Here is a 21,275-nt window from a genome sequence, read left to right as displayed (position 1 = left end):
GAACAAGAAGAAGTCACACGGGGCCAAATCCGGCGAATTGTTCGGTCACCGTAATGGAATTTTTACTCAAAAACTCACGGAACGATCTTGGCGCAAATTTTTTTCATTTGAAGTTCGTTTCTTAGAATTTCGTGGACCACGGTTTTGCCCAAATTAAGCTCTTCAGCCACCTGTCTGACCGTTAAACGACGGTCCCCATTAACACAAGTTCGAATTCTTTCCACGTTTTCGTCGGAATGTGAAGTGGAAGGACGTCCTGAACGTGGGTCATCTTGAACGCTTTCTCGGCCCTCTCTGAATCTTTTTAGCCACTTGTGGACGGTTGGTTCCTTCACAGCATCATCCCCATAAACTGTTCTGAGATCGGCAAAAATTTCACGGCCATTCTTGCCGAGTTTCGAGAGAAACTTGATTACGACGCGCTGCTCTTCAACGGAAGCGGGCTCCATTTTCGTTAAGAGGTAACTTCACAGATTGACAAGCCAGTTCGCACCGCACGGCGGTCAGACCAGAACTGATTGTTAGGGACATATCCTGCGCTTACCTGGCCTCCCCACTATTCCAGAACATTTTCCGGACAGACCTCGTATATATTGAAATTTTTTTTTTATTTCGGAATGTTTAAATTTTTTATATTTACTGTTTTCATGTTTGGTTAACTTCAATGAAGTTAGACTAAGCAAATCTTTCGCAGCTAGACTACATTTACAAATAATGTTGTACGTTGTTTCTTTTGGTTTAAACCTTTTCTATCTCTTGCTCTTTATTCTACTGCAGCCGCCATTGAAACTATGCTCCAAAACTTGTAACGAATGGAAAATATGTTATACGAAACTACTTTGAGTCTGACTTCAGTTTTCTCTAAAACCAATAATATAAATACCAATAAAATAAATACATACAGCTCCTCTCGTTGCCGTTGAGACAACACCATTTTCATTGTGATCGGGTGACGCTTGAGGCGGCGGGCCCGGGAGGTTCACTGCACTAGAGTCTTACTTGTTCACGCGGGCGACGGCGGGAGCACCGTGGCCATTATCACACCTGTGCAACAAAACACACATCCTATGATAACATGTGAAACGCTGCTCCGTCTCAACCACCGTTTAATGCACTGACTCGTAATTAAATAAATATTAGATTCTAACTGCATTTAGTCTCGATTTACGCGATTTTTAATTATTATATTTAAAAAATGAGAGACTTGCTTCATCTACCTCAAATATAAAGCAATAATATATTGCTTTATATTGGAGTTATTATTATTTTATTATATTAATATATTTTTTTTATTACAGATATCTATGATCCATTTTTATTAATACAAACAAATGTATAACTTATATGTGATATTTTTTGGAAATTCATGACTACAAAAAGCATAGCATCATAAAGAAATATGCCCTGCCTCTTCCACAAATTATTACATACAAATGTGGCCTACACATGTCAGAGTTATATATATATGTGCCAAAGATCAACAGATAATACTATACTAAGTTATTAAAATATTTCTTTAAATTTAATTGATTAGTGATAAAAAATAAATAATTATGAACATAGAGGAAATGTAGGTTTGTTTCTGTTAAAGGCTTGAGATATACCAGGTTAGTAATAATAATGACAAATTACATTGAGTGTGACAAGGTTTAATTGCCTGCTAAAGGACACAAAATTCTTTAGGTGTAAATATATTTATATTTGACTAAAAAATAATATGACTAAGAAGTTATAACAGGTGTGTCTAACTTAAACTTTTTACTATTATACACTTGTATGCAATATGGTGAACTTATTATTGAAATGGCAATTGCAAGGTTTCACTTAATTTTGAAGATAATATGCATGTAATTCAAGCTGACTAATAAAACTATATATGGCTTCCATGTCAAGGGTAACTTTATTTTGGTAACTTTGCAAAAAGAAATATTATATGAGAATATTTCTTTATATGATTGATATATATATATATTTACTTTGAGAATTAGCAGATAGCTAATTATAATTAATTAATTTAGGTCTAATTTTTATCCACAACTTTGTTACTGTGAGTGAAATATAAATTAGCCTCCACTACCACATTTATAATATAAAAAAGGGTAGTATCATATGCATTAATCTAGGGGATGTGATCTATTTTGTGTAACATATTTAACTGAAATATCTTTTGTTGTTTATGAATTATTGGTAAAAATAAAATTATCATTCTTTATAATACCGGAGTATTTATTAATATTGTATCAAACACTTAACACTATCTATAATTTATATTTATAATATTAGTCTCTCGTATAGCACCTAATATTCTAAATAGTAAATAATGTAAGGATTGCAAATTGTATAGCATGCATTAAATGAAATAAATTTAGGTAAAAATCCAATAATACTATGAATAGGAACAGGACTTTGTTTAAAGCCTTTTGTTTAGCACCTTAATTTGCTCAACTAAAGATTATGTTTGACATATTTATAGTATTTGGAATGAAGAAGGACATTTTATAGTCTGGTCAATCAATGCATTCCAATGACTTAATTGAAGTCACAGATAAAAATCAATAATGTGATGTCAGTAATGGACTGCTTATTATACAAAAAATATGCTCCGAAGAAATTATTAAACAATTAAGGTGATATTCATATTTTAAGATTTGATTAAAAGCTATTCAATATATTCTTTTACAATTAATAATTTAATATTTTAAGTTACATATAATATGTTGCACAGGAGTTTGCAGTACACACAGATTATATATGGTATTAAATAGCTATCAAAAATATAAAATAATTTTATGTTAGTACTGATTTATATAGCTATTTATAGCCTAAAAATGATTCTTAAGTGTTGTTTAGCATTATAAAACTTAAAAATTCATCATTATAAATTAACAACAAATTAAACTCACCTATGAAAAGAGCAACAATATAAATGTAAGCTTTATAATCCCTACTTATTACAGGACTAGTTTTTATTTGCAACTTTATCTGTGTGAACAGCATATACCTGTTGATTGATCCAGATAAAAAGTAAACTTCATATTTTTTATGTACTTATAGTAATAAACAAGCTGATGGGTCATCTGATTGAAAATGGTAAATGTTGCTTATAAACATAAGTAGTACCATAGACATAACAGATTATTCTGTCTCTGTATGTGTGGCTATTTGTTCTTCTTCATCCAAAATAGTACTTGTATGACAAATTATATGGTGATTAGTTGAGCTGTTAAGAAATAAACAATATCTATTTCAGATTTATGATATTAATAAGCATAACATATGGGGAGGAATATTATGTTGAATTTATCAGTAGATAAAGAATGAGTTTAAATAATGTAATAATATTATTTTTAATGAATAATATGCACAATTTTTACTATTATAGTATATATATACATATTTGAATATGTGTAATGTTTTTGGCTTTTAACACATTACTGCATATTTTTAAGTTATTGAAAACGATGTTATACAAATAAATATCGATCAAAGTGGAATAGTTTTCAAAATACAACCAATAAGATTGTTTTGAATATTATTGACAATAAGTATTTCATTTTAATAAGCACTTAAATATTATAGCAGCTTTATTAATTTTGCAGGAGTATTAACTAACAACTTCTAAAAAGTGTTTTATATCTTTAGAAATAATCATGCGCAAAAACAATAAAAAGAAGGGAGCACTGCAGAAAAATGAGTCAGAAATTAAACGTCAAATCCAATAGGGTTACTGTCAATTGCCACATCAACGAAATGTGTAAACTGTAAAAATTCACCAACATAATATGAAGGAATTTATGGAATATTGGGAAAATTGATATTTTACAAATTAGTCATCAGAAAAAGTTCAAATAATCTAAAAGAACGGCCATATTGAACACATAAAAGATCATGGAATCAACTGAAAATATTGGAGATACTGTTATATAAACGAATTTGACAAGAATATATTTGTAATAAATACTCACAAAACACAAAAACACTTAAAACGGCACTAAGGTTCGAAATAAATATCACACACGAGCACACAATTCACACAAGACTCAAGGCAGAAACCGTTTTCGATGCAGTGGCTCACTTTGGCTGGCAGGATAGTCAATTTAGTTCATTTCAGTTCACTCCATCCATCGAATGAAACTTAGCTGTATAGTAGTACAGATGAACGAATAAACTAACGAATTTAGTGATTATTCAATCTTTGAGTTAGCGCCATCTACATTAAAACTTATGAGGAGACTATGGCAACACTCGTTGTTAAAAAGAGATACTGCTAATGGAAGTTTAAGGAGAATAAAAAGGTTAGCGACAATATAGTGATACAGTTTTTACCGTTTAACGCCGGTTTTTTTTGAACACTCAGCGATAATGTGGAGAACATCTCTATAGAAGGTGTTTTTTAATGACAACTACATCGCTCTATATCATAAAATTACCGTACCAATATAATTCATCATCATCATGATCATATCAGTCGTTATCTGTCCATTACTCAATAATAGGTCTTTCCCATAGACTGTCCTAAGGAATGATCCAGAGCCACCTGCAGGTGGTTTAAAGGCTATTGTAATATTGAATACCAATTTAGGAATTGTTATATTTTAATTCTAATAAATTTAAATAAATTAATTTAAATATTATGCAATTAAAAATCGAGATACACTACCATGAGGAACAAGTAATTATTTCTTTTATATCACGATGGTGGCAAACAAATATATAGCCTATCTAATAATAATCTGGTTGTGTGTATTGCTAGCAATTGAGACCTTAGTCTGCGTTTGATAGTCCCTTTCCTCCTCAACACTAGGGTAGTCATATACGCGTTGCCGACCCTGAAAAAACCTTAATATATCCCTATTTAAGGATCCTATATTCTTTAGTTTAGTCTCTAGGGAAAATCTTGACAAGAAGCTGATTCCACAGTTTAAGGATTCAAAGGAAAAATCTTCACTTAGTACAATTTTTTTATTAAAATATAGCCTATGTTATTAACTAATAATGTAGTTTTCGATAAGGCAAAGAATTTTTAAAATATATTCGTCGATTACAAACGTATAACAAATCGAACTTTCCTCTTTATATTTAGTACCTACAATAGCTGAACACCTTATTTACTTATAAAATAAATTTTTAACCAGATTATGATATTATTATATATACGATGAGTACTTATAAAATAAATTAAATAAAAAAGCTAAACAATAATTAAAAAAAATTACCTCTCTGTCCAGATTATGATATGTATGTAATGATATATATACGATGAGTATTTAAGAAAAAATAATTTGTGAGGTACATAATAAAAAAGCTAAACAATAATTAAAAAAAATTACCTCTCTGTCTTTGTATATATGTTTGGTCTGGCATCACGCAAAAACTACTGCGCCAAATTAGATGTAATTTTCATAGTTGTATTCGCAAACCTGTTTAGTACCTATAGTAAAGTAAAAAGTTCAGTAAACATTATAGATGGCATGGCGACTTTTGTGTCCACTGTGGTAAACATAATTACTTAATTATTTTACATATTTTTTACAGCTTAAAAAGTCTTCATAAACAGATTAGTCTAGTACACTTTTTCTAAAGTCTTTAAAAGCATTAAGAAAACGGATCTTAGGATTATCATATTTAAAGCCAAATATGAAGCGGATACTAATCAGGGGTCATTAATTGCTCTTCGGTGAGGTCTAAATAACATGAGTCGGCATTAGGTGTTAGATTTGAACGGTTTAATTGCTCTTCGGTGAGGTCTAAATAACATGAGTCGGCATAATCAAGAATGGGTAGGAGTAAGGTGTGTGCGAGCGACTTCTAATCAGGGGTCATTTAGTGGAAAAAATTGCAATCGGCTTCTAAAAACCTTGAGATGTTAAAACAAACGAAAGCGTATTTAACTCCTCAGTATTGGCTTCTACTTCATGAAGTCTAAATTCGTGCACATATAGAGTACTGCTCTTAACTTTAGGCAAGAGCACCCAAATATCAATTCCTTTCACCTTTATACAATGTGAAGTGTTTCAAGGAATTACACTGTCTAGTTCCCTAATCATTTTTTTACCAACCTAACTTTCGCTCGCTATAAAATTGGGCTTTATTGAGGTTTTTTGGCACGTGGCACACTACCATTACGCGTCAAGTCGTTCTTATTTACCTTATACAATTTGTGAAATAGACTCCCTTCGTAGTTATTCCTTCAAACTACAATATAGGCCTATTAAATAGTTGTACGATTTCTAAAAATGTACAAACATTTAAAAGGCCAATAATACATAGGCAACCCTCGTGTTGCAAGTTTTCATAGGTGACAGCAGTTGTTACTTATCTGGTGGACCGTTTGCTTGTTTATTTTACTAACAATAAAAAAGAAAATAACGAGATTGGATGGTGAAAAAGTATTAACAAAATATTTATAGGTATATATCTTTAAACCTATGTACCTACAAATCTATATAGATAATTTATAACATTTATGTTGTACATAATTTGATCTAAATTTATCATTTTACAGTCATAGAAAACAATTATTAGGTAATACTCAAGAAATAGTTAATATTTATAATCTTAAATATTAGATATTTCTAAACTGGTGATATTTTATAATTTCCGCGGGTGTTGTAAGAGGTGACTAAGGGAATAATATCGAGGGATGGGCAGCAGCATTTTTCTTAAAACATCACTAAAATCTTAACTCCCGTTGTCGACTGGCCTGCCAAGCATGGCAACTACTATCTTACTGTCATAAAGTATTTTATAGCATTTATGGACGGTCAAGCGACTTAAGTCTAGCACCTATTTTTAGGGTTCCGTGTTAATCGCTTATAAGACAAAGATGAAGGAATAGTTCCATTTGTGCTTTATAATCTATTAATTAATAGATGTTTATTTCTTTTAATGATTTAAGTCGACGCCATTGCTTACGAACTATTAAGTTCTAAAATTTTAAAGTCGTGTGTTTACCTGTTTTTATTCTAAATAACCCTAAATAAGAATAAAAATATTCATATCCAGTTGTCTGTTTTGTTAATGGCTTTATATCTGTTAAAAAATCACTTCGAATCACAGGTAAATAGGTTTAAATATCTCTACAATAGATTTTTTTACTGTGGCAGTATTTATTCTTATTTAATGTACCTAATAAAATACCCATTTAACAGATGAACAACGAGACATACCTATTCAACAAAACAAATGTCCGATTCTTGCGCCCATTTCGTAAGTTCCTCCGATGATTATTTCAATTAACGCCCTAAATATAATTTAATCTAATATATTTTGGGCAATTGTAAATTGATAATTTCGTTTACTCGAAGTCTTAAATATTAGATATTAGGTTTTGATATATTTCTTCCAAATTTTGATATTTTATAATTGTCGATACGATACGTAGACGAAAGGAATCAAGTTTCATAAATAATGGTGTTTGCGTTTGCATAAGCGTTGGGATATCTACAACACATAATCGTCTTTAGAAATAATAATGTTTGCCCCTCAAGATGGCAGTGAATTGTGTTCACCTTTCACCTACAAGTGAATAGACTAATTCGATCATCTATGTGCCGCTCGTTCTTTCTTATACGAGGTATGTGCACTGACTCCCGGGGGCAGTGTGTGCGATGGTGATAGCAAAGAGTAAGAAGGTCAAACCTCAAATGAACAACACTATCAAGAACATGGATTATAACTGGACCCCTGGGCCAGAGCCACCTAATAACCAAGATGTGGGGGTACCCAGAGCAATTTTCATTCCCCATTCAAATTCGTTGCCGTTTGAGGAGAGGCGCGTAACTTTGGAACAGCCAGTGAAGGTAAGATGCCATATTTACCACTATCTTACCACTTTTGCAAATTAGCAAATAATACCCATTCAGGAATAATATTTTGAATGTTTACAATTTTAATTGTTATGAATAAGTTTTAATAAATAAATATTTGTTCTTAATAAAAGGATATTTTTATGTAAAAAATCTCTAGAATTTAGTTGTTCGTCAGCTCACTACAATTAAGAGAGGATGTGAGTTATGTTGTATATTCGGTAACTGTTTTGGAAATTCATTAAAATTGAGCTCATATAAGATTTGGATATTTTGTGTAATAGTAATAAAAATGCTACCTAATCACTGACTATAAAACAATATCCTGTAATCTGATTTTTATAGATACTTCACATATACCATAAAACAATCTTGATATATATTTTTTATTAAATTAACAGTGCAAAATAGCTAGAATAAAAAGGTATGAATTACTAGTTTTCATTCATAACTTTGTTCACATGACAAATATTTTAATTAACTAGGATAAATAGCAGCTTATGTCTTTATATATCTTAAATGTATATTAAATTTTATGTGACTGGTTAAGCTATAAAGGCACCAAGTGGTAACAAAAAAATAAACCAAGTAGTTTTATTTATAACAGGGAATCCTACTAATATGGATTGTCCAATAGACATTATTATGTTTTGTCTGCCTTGTTTCTCAATAACTAATTTTGAGAAAGTAATTTACCTACATATTTCAAGTGTAAGAACTGATTGTAGTTTGAAAGCCAAGTATATATAGATATTATACTATGAGATCAATTAACTAATAGTTGAGTGCGCTATCCAGAAAACTTAAAATTAACAGAGTTAAAAAAGTTCATTTTCTAAATTTGCCTAATTAATAATAAACCTTTATTAGCAATGTGTCTATCTTTAACTGCTTCTTGGTGGGCATCAAATATGCATAAATAATTTTCTGTTCAATAATTTTTATACATATTTTTTGTTTTATTTTTTGTTAAATATATAAATTTAAACTTATTTTCAGTACTCAAATTTCGTTTTAATAACAATATCTGAAAATAGCAATACCTTCTTGTCCTTATTTAATGCCACAAACTGATCTTATGGTAATTTATATACATTATGATATCAACAGATAAACTCTGATTCTTGTTTGATTCTTTTAGGTACAATAACTTTCAACTAGGTATAAATTGGAACAATCTTCTGTAAATAATTTGTTTTTACTATTATTATTTTACATGCCTACTTAACTAATACATTATTTTAAAGTTCAATTTATTGTTATAAATTGTGTGTAAAAGAAAATTTAAATAAATTGTGCTTATGATCATATTATTAACAACAATTTAAAAATAAAGAATTTGAAGTACCTAATTTGTTAAATGTTCAATATAAACATTTTAATTTTAATTTTGGTCAATTTACATTGTTATTATTTACATGTACTAGTCATTTTACATGTAACTAGTTTCACAACATGAATTTCAAGAATATTTTCATGTGTAAACCTCTAATGCATTTGACATGCTTTATTAAATGAATATAAAATATTTGAAAAAAAAAAATAAGGATCACCTTTGTATTTATAAAATTTGGGCAAATTCTTACATATATGTTTTTTATGGTTTATATTACCAAAACATTTACATTTGATTGTTTAGTAAAAGATATTAATTTGGTATCTATGATAGAAGTGTGTAAATAGTACCTTTATAGTAACTATTCACTTTAGTATGATAATATTTTTTCTTTCATATCTGGCTTTGACATTAAAATTGAAGCATGGGTATGAAGTTACTGTTTTAACAAAACCGGTTTTTTGCTTTTCCAATTACAAGTTCCTATTTACATAGCAATGAACTGTCAATTCACCTCTTCAGTCACTATAAAGCAAGGTAAATATATACATACTCTTATCAATATTGTTTTGATAGTAATCTTTGTGTGACATTATCATAAAATATCAATATCTATCATTTTGAAGAGGATATACTTGAACAATTTTAACATAACAATACATCAGTCTCATGAGGCCTCTTTTTAATATTAAAGTATACTTTTCACTATTTAGCATCAGAGGTGTTCTCTAGAAATCTGTCCAATTCTAGAATAAGGGCATATAGGTATACGATCCCGGCCTTCCGAGCTGCTGCAGTGTCCCAGTCCTTTCCACAATTGCAGTGTCCCCCCTCCCTTTTACTTTCCCACATAAGTCCCTTATTCACCAATTTCTTGTTTACCAATTTCCTTTAAGCATTGCCGACATTCTCTTCCTTTTTTCCTCAATTCTTTCCTCTATACTGTAGGTAGTGGAAATTATAAATGCATTCCCAAATAGGGTTGACATCAGGCAGGCAGCTGGTCTTAAAACTAAGCCAAATCTTTTTGTGATATGGATAAAAATATATTACGCCAACCCCATATAATAATTGGGATATGGGTAGGAAGAAGAAGACTTTTTAATATTTTATAACAGATTAGAGGGAGAATTTGTACAAAGTTATCCCCACATTGGTATCTCTGTTCCAGTTGCTGCCATCAAATAATTGTCCTTGTATGGCTGTGTATTGGTTTGATGAGTGGGATATGACAAAATACCATAGTGTACCTTACTAGAAATGGCAATACATAAAAAGTGCTGTGAAACTTATATAATAATAATAATAATATTTTTATTAATGTCTCCTTAAATTTACACATAGGTATTTAGGATAAAATAAAATAAAAATAATATGGAACTCTGCTGTGAGGAGCTGGTGTCTGTAATAGGTTAAGACCTATAGTGCAGATCACCAGGCCCCCAACTGATATGTGTTTAAATAATAATTAAACAAAATTCCACTAAAATTACATAATCCGAAAATAAAAATAAAAAACAATAATTAATAGTAGGAGATAAAAAAGAACAATAAAGTTAATATTAGAAAAAAAATTAATTAAGTAATTAATATTATAGGATATTCTGTGATATCCACTTATAATAATCATAGATACAATAACGGGCTATTGCCTATTAAACAAACATACACAATAGGAGCCACAGACAGCCTCTATGTTGAGGTTCTCTTAACGCCGAAGAAACAGCTGTTCACATAATCCTGTAATGTAAAGCTGTGGCCTTTCAATGTTTAGAAATAGTTGGAATGGTGAGGTCTCTCCATGAAGCCTGTGAAAATTCTAGGAAGGTTCTGTGCTTTTGAGCGAAGCTGGGCTAGCCATAACTCATATGCACAATGGTCCAAATAAGAGTCTAATCACAGAAAAGAGAGTCCAATTTATATTACATTAAATCTTTACCAGAGGGAGACTTTGTACGAAAGTCATTTGCTTGGGCACTTCTGCCCCATTCTTGTTTCTACTGTAAAACAATTGTGTTTGCATGGCTGTGTTTCAGTACAGCAGCACAGAGGAATAACACCTGACTCCTTAGGAATGGCAATGCATGGGGGTATCATGGGCGAAACAGTAAATTCTGTTATGTCCATGGTATTGCTCATGTCTATAGGCGACGGTTATCACTTTCCATCAGAGCTATGGGCCGTCAGCTTGTTTTCCATTCTAAGTTGCATAAAAAATACTGTGTAATATCCATTGTGCTGTTTATATCAGTAGGAATGAAAGCATATTTATTACACATTAAATGATTATTTGAATGACAAACATAGCATGGCATTAGTCGATCATGCATAAGCAATGCCTATGTAATTTTAGACAGTATATTTATATATACTAAATAAAATGTGAACAAAGATTTAAAAGAGTTTGTTAAGGTTTCTTCTGAGCATATAACAATATTCTAGATGCTACAGTAGATTAATAAAAAATACAATATAAAAATGCTTGTAAACAAACCTATTTGAATAAAGATGATTTGAATTTGAAAAAGGGTAACATACCGTTAGATTACTTTTTTACAACACGGGTTGTCTGTCAACATTTTGCTGTGCTATTCCTAGTTGCATAAAAAACCAGTTTCTCTATATAGGTACCTACTCCTCTTGCTTCTATTACTTTTATAATTTATGTTATCCATACATTAAAAGATTTTTTTTTTTTATGCAATTTGGAATGCCAAACAAGCTTACATATTTTTTTTACCTTTTCACCTGTTGTCATTTCCACTGACTATGGTGTAACGCCTTTGTACCCTGTAATTTTACTGCCATATTTCACACTGAAAACCAGTCATGCATGCATATCAGATTCATGGTAGAAACACGGGTGGAACAAAGGTGTTCAAGCGGACGAATTTTGCACAAAATCTCTGGTATATTATTAATTAATACCTATTTGTTTATTTATAACAAATTCTAATGGTATTTCATACATTTTATTGGATTATTATTTGGGTTTAGTTAGTTCAATACATTTTGAATATACATATTGTTTTTTTTAATGGGTGATAATGAATGAAAATGGAATCGACCAGGCACCAGTAGATGATAGGTGAGAATGAGTGCAGGTCACCATGATGAATTCGACAAGAATTAGCCATGATGGTTTCCAGGGTCACCGCGTGGAGGTCGACCTGAAAGGGGTATATTGCTAGCAATAGGGCTATTAGACCTCATTACTAATAATCCCTTTTCTCCTTGAATATACATACTTATTGCATATAAAGTGTATATTATTCTCTGGCGACATTTAAATTGCGTCTGATGCTCACACTGCGATACTTTGTATGCAATCCAGGCGTGCACCATAGTACATGTCGGGCCAGGGTGCGTACATGCGTGACTCAGCCTGACCCGAGGTGCTTGAGACGGTCACAATTGTGCACTGGCAATTAAATTTAATGAGATTAATTTATGCTATTTCTGTTCACCCATCTGTTGCGCGTACTAGTGCCGGAAGTGCGTTCCTATCAGTTTTTTATGGTTGAACAGGAAACTATATTCCTACCGATTGCTAACTTTGTTGTTAGACGTGATTCGTACTAGATGACTAGACAAATTGTGATTTTTTTCATATTGACTCGTGTCCATTAAACAAATAGTTGGCTACTATTTACGTGGTATCTTTAAGTGGTTTAACCAGCTCCTATTGTTACTAAAAAGGCTATGTGTAATATCTTCTGTTCAAACTGATACATTATTATTATTGAGAAATAGGCTTTGTCAAGTCGAAAAACCTGTGACATTACGACCCCTTTCTTTAAAGTTTGCTGCTAACTCATATCAGTGATAGCAATTTTAAGATATTCTAGGTAGTGATGTTTTTCATCTCCTTAAGATATGTGTATTTTTTAAAGCAGATATATTGTTTATATATGAGTGTGCTACAGTCACATATTAAGATCTTCGGCGTTTCTTCTTCATTGTGAAACTGATACATATTCATACTAAATAGTTATATCAAAGATTATTATTAATCTGTAAAATAGATTATTTTTTTTTGTTATCGCCAAAAGATAGTTACAGTAGAGCACTTATTATAAACACTTACTATAATGGTTACTACACTACAGTACTTAACTATACTCAGTTCACAATGGATTTTTAATACAATAGGTATGCTATAATTTCATAACTATATTAATAGTACAATGCTATAATTACCTTTCAAACTTTGTCGCTACTTTGTGGGTATATTATTGTGCTCAAAGTTCCCTTATCATATACGAAGGGTGCCTTTAAGATTAATAATTCAGGTTTTAAGATTGGTAAATTACTCGTGAGACAGATACTTGGGCGCGGTATAATTATACATTGTTCTATGATAGGAATATCGAGGTATATCATAAGCAAATAATTGTAAGGTTTGGTTATTTATTAGTAACTACATACCAGTATTGACTATTGTTTCATTTTTTTCTTCAAAGAATAAAGCAAATAGAAAATGGTGAATTTAGTTGTAACAAAATTAATATGAACAGGCAAGTAAATAACTAATTTTTAATTTTAATAAATAGTGTTACTATAAACGGTGTTTATAATAAGTGCTCTACTGTAACTATATTTTCGAGATAACAATAAAAATATTAGTCTATTTTACAGATTAATAATAATCTTTTAATTTTAATAATTATTAATAAATAATGATTTATCATTGCAACCTGTATCTATCCACTGCTGAATATAGGCCTTCTTTAATACCTTCCAACATGTGTTTTCCTCCACATTTCGTACTGAGGGCTACAAATTCATCCTTTTTATTGGAGAGTTTAAACTCTCCAATAACTTAACTAATAACTAATTATTAATAATCTAGTTATTAAATGCTTGGCCATTTTACTTTTTTTTGTTTGTGTTGCAAATAGGCTGTTTTAAAAGAGCCTCGCATTTACCATACACTCATATTTTGCTCTTTTTTTAACTGGGATAAATAAAAACAATATTTAGGTACTATTTAACTTATTTTGACAGTTGTATTAGTCAGGGTGCTTTATTATAATTATTTTTTATTTTTATTTTTAAATGTATATATTATTCCATTTAAAAATTTTTAAAGAACAATTTTTTAAATTATAATTTGATTAACTAACAGTGATTTTATTTTTGAAATTACTTAAAATGTTGACTTTGCTTTTAGTAACAGTATTAAATGCGTAAAACTTTCTTTATTGATGGGATTGGGAAGAATGTACTCAGATAGCTGAATAATGCAGGTTCGGATCCTGTGGGATCAATTTGTTCTTTAAAGTAATATTTTTCTATTAGGTAATTGAGTAAAGTACCATCAATTTGTCAAATTAAATACTACTAGAGAAGTTGATGATTAATTCTATCGATAGCATTAATACATGTTGCCACATGGTTTTGCAAAATAGTTATTGCTTCCACTGAGTAGTGAGTCAATAGTGAACGAACGAGTGCGTGCGTTAGAGTAATTATCGCAGTAATGTAAACGTGATTTGACTCGACAACAATGGTATTATGCAAGGGCACAGGGGTTCCCAAACTTTTTTCAATTCACGGCACATTAACAGGTATTTTAATAGTTAAAATCTGTACAATACTAAATGCTAAAATGAAAACAATCACAATGTATGGCTTACATAGCTATGTAAGTCGAAAAGTTTTTCAATTATTTTTCTCAGGACTGCAGGTTTCTCCTAATTGCCAATTTTTTTCTACACTCAGGGCGTATATGATGCTAATTGCTTTGCATTGCACAATGATTTTTTTGCCATTCTAAGTAGTAAAAAATATTGTACAAATGTCCCTTATAACTATCGTAATACGAATAATTATTTTTAAATTATCTTTTGTGAATAAAATGTGCATTGTTTATTACGATTATAAGTAAATCTAGTTTCTAGAGAAAAGAAAATTCCTGTTTTGTGAAAACCAGATTGGTCTGTACTGCCGCTTCGTGCCCTTGTTAACTCTTCATGGCTCTTCCTTCATAGTGCTCAAAGAGCCAGGATACATACTTTGAGTATCTCTGTAACAGCATTATCTGAAACATACGTGTTTTGTTATTTGTTACATCGTAAATTGTTGAATAATTCAGTTTTTTTTTATTTTAATTATTCATATTTTTTTTGTATGAGTATGACTATGAGTAATTTAACCATATTCAGTGAAATATATTCAGCTACATATAATTTCATTATATAATCATAGCAAGAGTTACCTATAGACTTAAATGAAAAAAAAACAACATATAAATGTTATTATCATTGTTATACCTGATTGGCGACTTACAAAAGCAGCAGGATTGCAGTTTGGTAGCTCTATTATAAAATTCTATTTAAAAAAAAAATACTACATTACTAGTAATTGCCGTAGAACCATTTTTTTTTATGTGAATCACAAAACCCCGTGTAGTTTTGTTTCGCTATTTATATCTAGACATGCGGCAGCGTGTCCAGCCAAGTTAAAAAAAAAAACTGACGACGTAGCAGCTGAGTGTAATATTAAATTATATATATATTGACCTCCTCATAAGTCGAAACTTATATAACCTATATACATGAAATTTGTCACAGTTATTAAAGACCCTTAGTTTGTTTAGAATCCATAATATCATAAATGTTGCTCAAATAGTTGTTGATATCTAATGAGTTAATATATTGTCACATATATATTCTATCTCACCGACTTGGTCAAATTAAAAATAAACAGAAAACGCGTAAGAAAAATTAAAAATAATGAATGGAAACGAATTCACGAATATTTCGAAGGTACAAAAAATATAGAAAATAAGCTGAAAAACAAAATTAATAACAAACAAAATAACGAATATAGCGTAAAAGTAAAAAAATTAAGTATTTTTGCAAATATCAATGTATTAATGATGAATACTAATAATTTCTGTACAAAAATTAATGGTATCTCATCAAAAACATAAATGTGAAATGAGAGCCAAATTCAATATTACGAATGTGTCATTTTGACTCTGCAGTAAAAAGAATTGAGGTCTATATGGATGCCAAGTTCTGTGTAGAAAATCTTTAAAATTACAAGAATGTGCAATATTATAAAATGAATTTATATAACAATTTATTATTTCTTGGTATTATACATTTTTAAATTTTAACAGACAATTATTTAAACAATGCATATTTATATCATTTTTGATATAAATATAATTCAAGCTCAAGATTTGGCTTATCAAAATTGAATTTTGCTTGAATTGAATTGAGCTTGAGCTTGAAAAATTAGCCAAGTCTAGTTTTTATGTACAGGCTTTATTGTATTTGTCTAATCAACTTATCTTCATTAAGTCATGTGCATGTTAGTGTACGTCCTGTTTATACTGTACTCATACTGTTGGGTTGTTATAATACATACATTGCTTTTCTAGCATTTGGTTTATTGATAAAATCCTATTAAGTACCAAACATGGTAGTAGTACCAAGAAACAAGAAATTGTTATGTAAATTCATTTTATAATGTTGCACTTTTTGTAACTAGTAAGTTTAAGATTTTTCTATACAGAACTTAGGACCCATATAGATCTCAATTTTTTAATATGGCGGAATCGAAATGGCATAATTCGTAATATTGAACTTGGCTCTCATTTTAAATGTATGTTTTTAATGAGATTATACTGTTAACAGGTTTCAATTTGTTATTCTTATATTTATAAATGTAATAACAAAATAACGAAAATATGTTGTTATTAGTTTTACCTATGATTAGAATAATGTTTGAAATATAATATATTTTACAAAATTTCAAATTAAAAATAATTCCATTGTATTTCAGATCGGCCGGAACGTTTACCGCGCGACTCCAAGCCCAACGAATACCATATTTGAATGCCGGGTGCTCTCGCGGCATCACGCTACGCTGTACTATGATAAAGGCCACTTTTACCTCGTGGTAAGTACTCTCTGTTGATAGCGAAATATCATACTTCCAAGTACTAATATAAATGTAATGAAATTAGTTTCGAGGAATGCAAATGAGAAGAAGACACTAGAAGGAGTTTCAAATGTGCAATTAGGTCTGCGCGAGATAGTAGGGTCTAATATCTTGTTGAAGCTTTGTTTATAGAAATATTTTGTATCACGGTAATTTTTTAATCGATTTCAAAAAAGGAGAAAGTTCTCAATTTGGTGGTGTTTTTTTATGTTTGTTATCTTATAACTTTGTCCGATATAAATCGATTTGAAATTTGTATTATTATCTATATCTATCTGAAAGGATATACTTTCAGATGAATCTCATAGAAATTTTATTAAGATTGGTTCAGTAATTTATTATTTAAATCCAAATATCTGGATTTTTTTAATCAATGTGTTTGATTTTGCCACGATTAAAGTAGTTTTTTTGTTGTGTTCCACAAAAAAACCGACTTAAATTATTTTAATCTTAAATTATTCTTCAAACATGTTGCACTTCATAAATACGACACTTTTAAAAAAGCTTGCAACTCATAGACTCTCCTGTTGCTTTTGATCTGTGTGACTAAAACATATTCATTGACGAGAATGAAATGAAGTCTATGTTGATATCTGTCAAGGTAACAAATAAATTCATTTTCTATCGAAATCAAAAAAAAGGAGGTTCTCAATTTGGTTGTATATCTTTTTATGTTTGTTACCTCATAACTGCCAGTTGTAAACCAATTTGGAAAAGTTTTTTTTGTATCTGCAAGGATATGCTTACAAAATGGTCCTATAGAAATTTTTATTAAAATCGGTTCAGCAGTTTAGTTTTTAAAACAAAATAACTCGTTTTACCATAATTGAAGTTATTTTTTTTTGTGGGACACAATTCAATTATCACATTTATATTAATAGTAAGTATGATAGCTGTTTCCCATCAAATGGTCTGTCGGTTCGTTCAAGTCAATTAATTAGATATAATTTTAATGTACACGAATAATATTAATTTTACAAATATACTAACAATATCTGACACAGTCGTCTTAAAGAAACATTTTAACATTTCATTTTAACATATTATTACTCGTTTCTGTCTATATAATGTACAAAGCAACTCAAAATATATTTTTTGCGACCCACACGCGTATCTTTCATGTTGTCTTGTTTTACAATTTTCTAAACTCGTCATAGTTCATTCACGGTGTCGTCACTAAACTCACGTTACGTACAAACAATCAACTCGTCAAACATTTAAAATTATGAAAGAACCTTGGACTGGTTACGTGTTAAGGCCTAGAATGAACCCAGATCGGCAACTCGGCTCTCACCGCTTCCGCCCACAGTCGATTTCTATGAGCGTACGCTTCTGTTGTCTGATTGTCTCATGCTAATTCCGTTTACTAAACAGCTTCTCCGCATTTGGAGGTTGTTTCTTTGGTATGCGTTTCGAATTGTTGCTTTGGGCCTAAGGTCGTTTTTAATGTATCCTTATTCCTAGTTTATCGCTCATGTGTAATTACTACGTCCATATTTAATCTGCTAATAATATAGTGATAAGAGATTTTTAATTTTTGTATTTGGCTGCGTTTTTTCAAATTACATTTGAGTTTCGATTTTTGACATTAATAATATTTTGCTCGTGTGTGAAATATGAATTAGCGTATAACGTATCCTGTGTTTAGATAGGATATATATAATCTGTTTGTCAAAGATTCAAATCTGATACAAAGATATAAGAAAGAGTAACAAACATGCATCTATCCTCAAAAGCTTCCGCACTTATAATAGTAGAAGTGGTACCGGTGCAGTAAGAAATAATAAATGAACAATAGGATTTTTTATTAACTCGTATCTTAAGTATAATGTTACCAGAGGGAGACTCTGTACAAAAGTCGATTGCTTGGGTACCTCTGTCCCATTCGTGTTTCAATCGTAAAGCAGTTGTGTTTGCATGCCTGTGTTTCGGTTTGAAGGGTGGGATATGGCGTGAATTTACTGAGTACGGAGGAATAACACCTGAGTCCTCAGGAATGACAACGCATGGGGGGTATCATGGGTAAAACAGTATATTTTGTTATGTCCATGGTACTGCTCATGTCTATAGGCGACGGTTACCACTTTCCATCAGGTGGGCCATCAGCTTGTTTGCCATTCTAAGTTGTATAATAAAAAATGTAGGTATCTCGCTTATAAAGTTTGAAATATTGAAAATTGCTCGTTATTGTTAATTGGTGGATAATGAATATGTTGTCAGACTTTGGTATGAATGCTCTAAGCCATAATGGATGGGTGTTATAATACTATTTATATGCATAGATTCATTCGTATCGGATACAAGCAGCGGATTAATTGGTATGAATGTCGTTTTTTAGGCTAACGATTGCTCTGATTTCCAATAAAAGTGCCTATCCATATTTGTTATAGCCATCTTTGAAAAATTAATAAGCAGTTTCACTTATTAAGCGTTCCAACTTCTGTCGTGCTTATACATACTTAAAAAAAACTTAGTCCATCTAAGTCACTATTTTTTAAGACTCCTATATCAAAAAGGTGCAAAGCTCTGTGCGTGTGCTGTCACAGCTCTATATCTGATATATAGATACAACTATCGATTTGCAATTTCGAATAGTTTTATATATTGTTGGTCCACATATATTGCGAAGAAATAATTAAACAATTTTTTATTTTTTTATTAAGGATCTAAAAGGGGGTAGCCATAATTTCAAAATAGAGCTAATAGTTCGAAGTTTGTAAAGTCAAAAAATCTGAAATACAGTTTACAAAAGTACATATCTGATTTTTATACTACTTAGTTTAAATTTATGCTTGATCGAAAGTGTCAGAAAAAATATTCCATCTCCGAAGTTTGTGAAGCCAAAAAATCGAAATACAGTTTATAAAAATACATATAACATGTAATATTACAGAAAAAATAAAACGATGTTTCTATTTACTACCGTTTTTTGAGTAGGTAATTATCAAAATATCTACAAAAATAGACTTAACTATGCGGTCCGGTTTTTAATCAAAATTATGAACTAAAATAAAAAAAAAAATACAAAATGAAATATCAATAATAACAACTATTAGGTGTCTATTTCGTACAAGTAGAAGTGTGCATTAAAGGTAATTTTATTTCTTAGCGATCGGTGTACGGACCCTCGGCGTGTAAGTTCGACTCACACCTGACCAGTTTTATTACTTGAATTTTTTAAAATTATATGAAAAGTAATAGATCTACACTATACTGAGTGATCTATCTATTTACTGCTTAAAAAATTACAGTCACAAGTTACGTCATATATAGAATTATAACGTGAGTGTCCATCACGACGGGTGAAGTCGCGTAAAATAGTATATGTGACATGCCACACATATACGACTCATACTTAATGATTTTTATCTTTTTCGAGACCACTATTTCAATGCTGTCAACAAACTTTCGCACGAAAAATAAGGAGAATTAGGCAATGAATCTCAGCTAATTGTCCATTCATACTGTGGTGGGATGTTATTGGGCCTTTTCTCGTCATGTCATACCTAATTCTTATATAAGGTGTTACTGTGTCATTTAGTTTCCTTTTTGCAACCGATTAAAAAGTGAACGTTTTGAATTTTTTATGTCACGCGAAATTGAAAATGTATTTAAAATTATTCCCACAGACGCCGTTGGGATTATTTTCATTTGTATTTGCACACTGATATTAATAAAATATAAATATTTGTACATGTATGTTTTTTTAACAAATTTGGATTTGAAATATATTCAAGCAGTAACTTATTAAAAAAAAGCTATAAATTTTTTCTATGTATTTTATTTCCCGACAGGAGGGTGCAGGCGCAACCGTCTTACACTCTGCTACCGGCGCCCATGTGTATATATTTATATATTCATTTAAATAACGAAGACAAAAAAAATATTTAAATCTGTTCGTTGTTTAATTTAAACCACAGTAAGAATGCGTTACTACAGAATACCTAATGTCTGGCGTCTGCTATTAGCATTTTCTATTCAAGTAACATTAACAATGTACTCTACTCGTAAATCCTTATGAATTCGGATCGACTATGTTTAATCACAGATGATATAATAGTTACTACGTGGTTTTGATCTTTTATTGGAAGGGTATCAATCTAGTTCCTAATTTCAAACTGATAAATCACAATCGTAAGATTTATTGTATTTTTAGGATCACTTTGAACGTTATT

The 21,275-nt window shown here is 30.5% G+C and overlaps 2 protein-coding genes across 2 annotated transcripts in view; one reads left to right on the top strand and one right to left on the bottom strand.

The window, feature by feature from the left end:
- LOC113520489 (lissencephaly-1 homolog) overlaps positions 1-4,121 on the bottom strand; it is a 37,483-nt gene extending 33,362 nt beyond the window's left edge. The window contains exons 1-2 of the mRNA XM_026905826.3: positions 3,966-4,121; positions 903-1,044 (exon numbers count right to left, since the gene is read on the bottom strand). Coding sequence (XP_026761627.1) covers positions 903-940 — 38 coding nt within the window. The 5' untranslated portion in view covers positions 941-1,044; positions 3,966-4,121. The remainder of the gene's footprint in view (positions 1-902; positions 1,045-3,965) is intronic.
- Positions 4,122-7,163: 3,042 nt separating this feature from the next.
- LOC128201173 (sarcolemmal membrane-associated protein) overlaps positions 7,164-21,275 on the top strand; it is a 31,228-nt gene continuing 17,116 nt past the window's right edge. Inside the window, exons 1-2 of the mRNA XM_052897276.1 lie at positions 7,164-7,802; positions 16,942-17,058. Coding sequence (XP_052753236.1) covers positions 7,611-7,802; positions 16,942-17,058 — 309 coding nt within the window. The 5' untranslated portion in view covers positions 7,164-7,610. The remainder of the gene's footprint in view (positions 7,803-16,941; positions 17,059-21,275) is intronic.

This window comes from Galleria mellonella, unplaced genomic scaffold, assembly GCF_026898425.1.
Source record: "Galleria mellonella isolate WM207_F2 unplaced genomic scaffold, CSIRO_AGI_GalMel_v1 utg36, whole genome shotgun sequence".
Taxonomy (NCBI): Eukaryota; Metazoa; Arthropoda; class Insecta; order Lepidoptera; family Pyralidae; genus Galleria; species Galleria mellonella.
The sequence above is the reverse complement of the archived record's forward strand: the minus strand, read 5'-3'. Positions and strand labels throughout refer to the sequence as shown.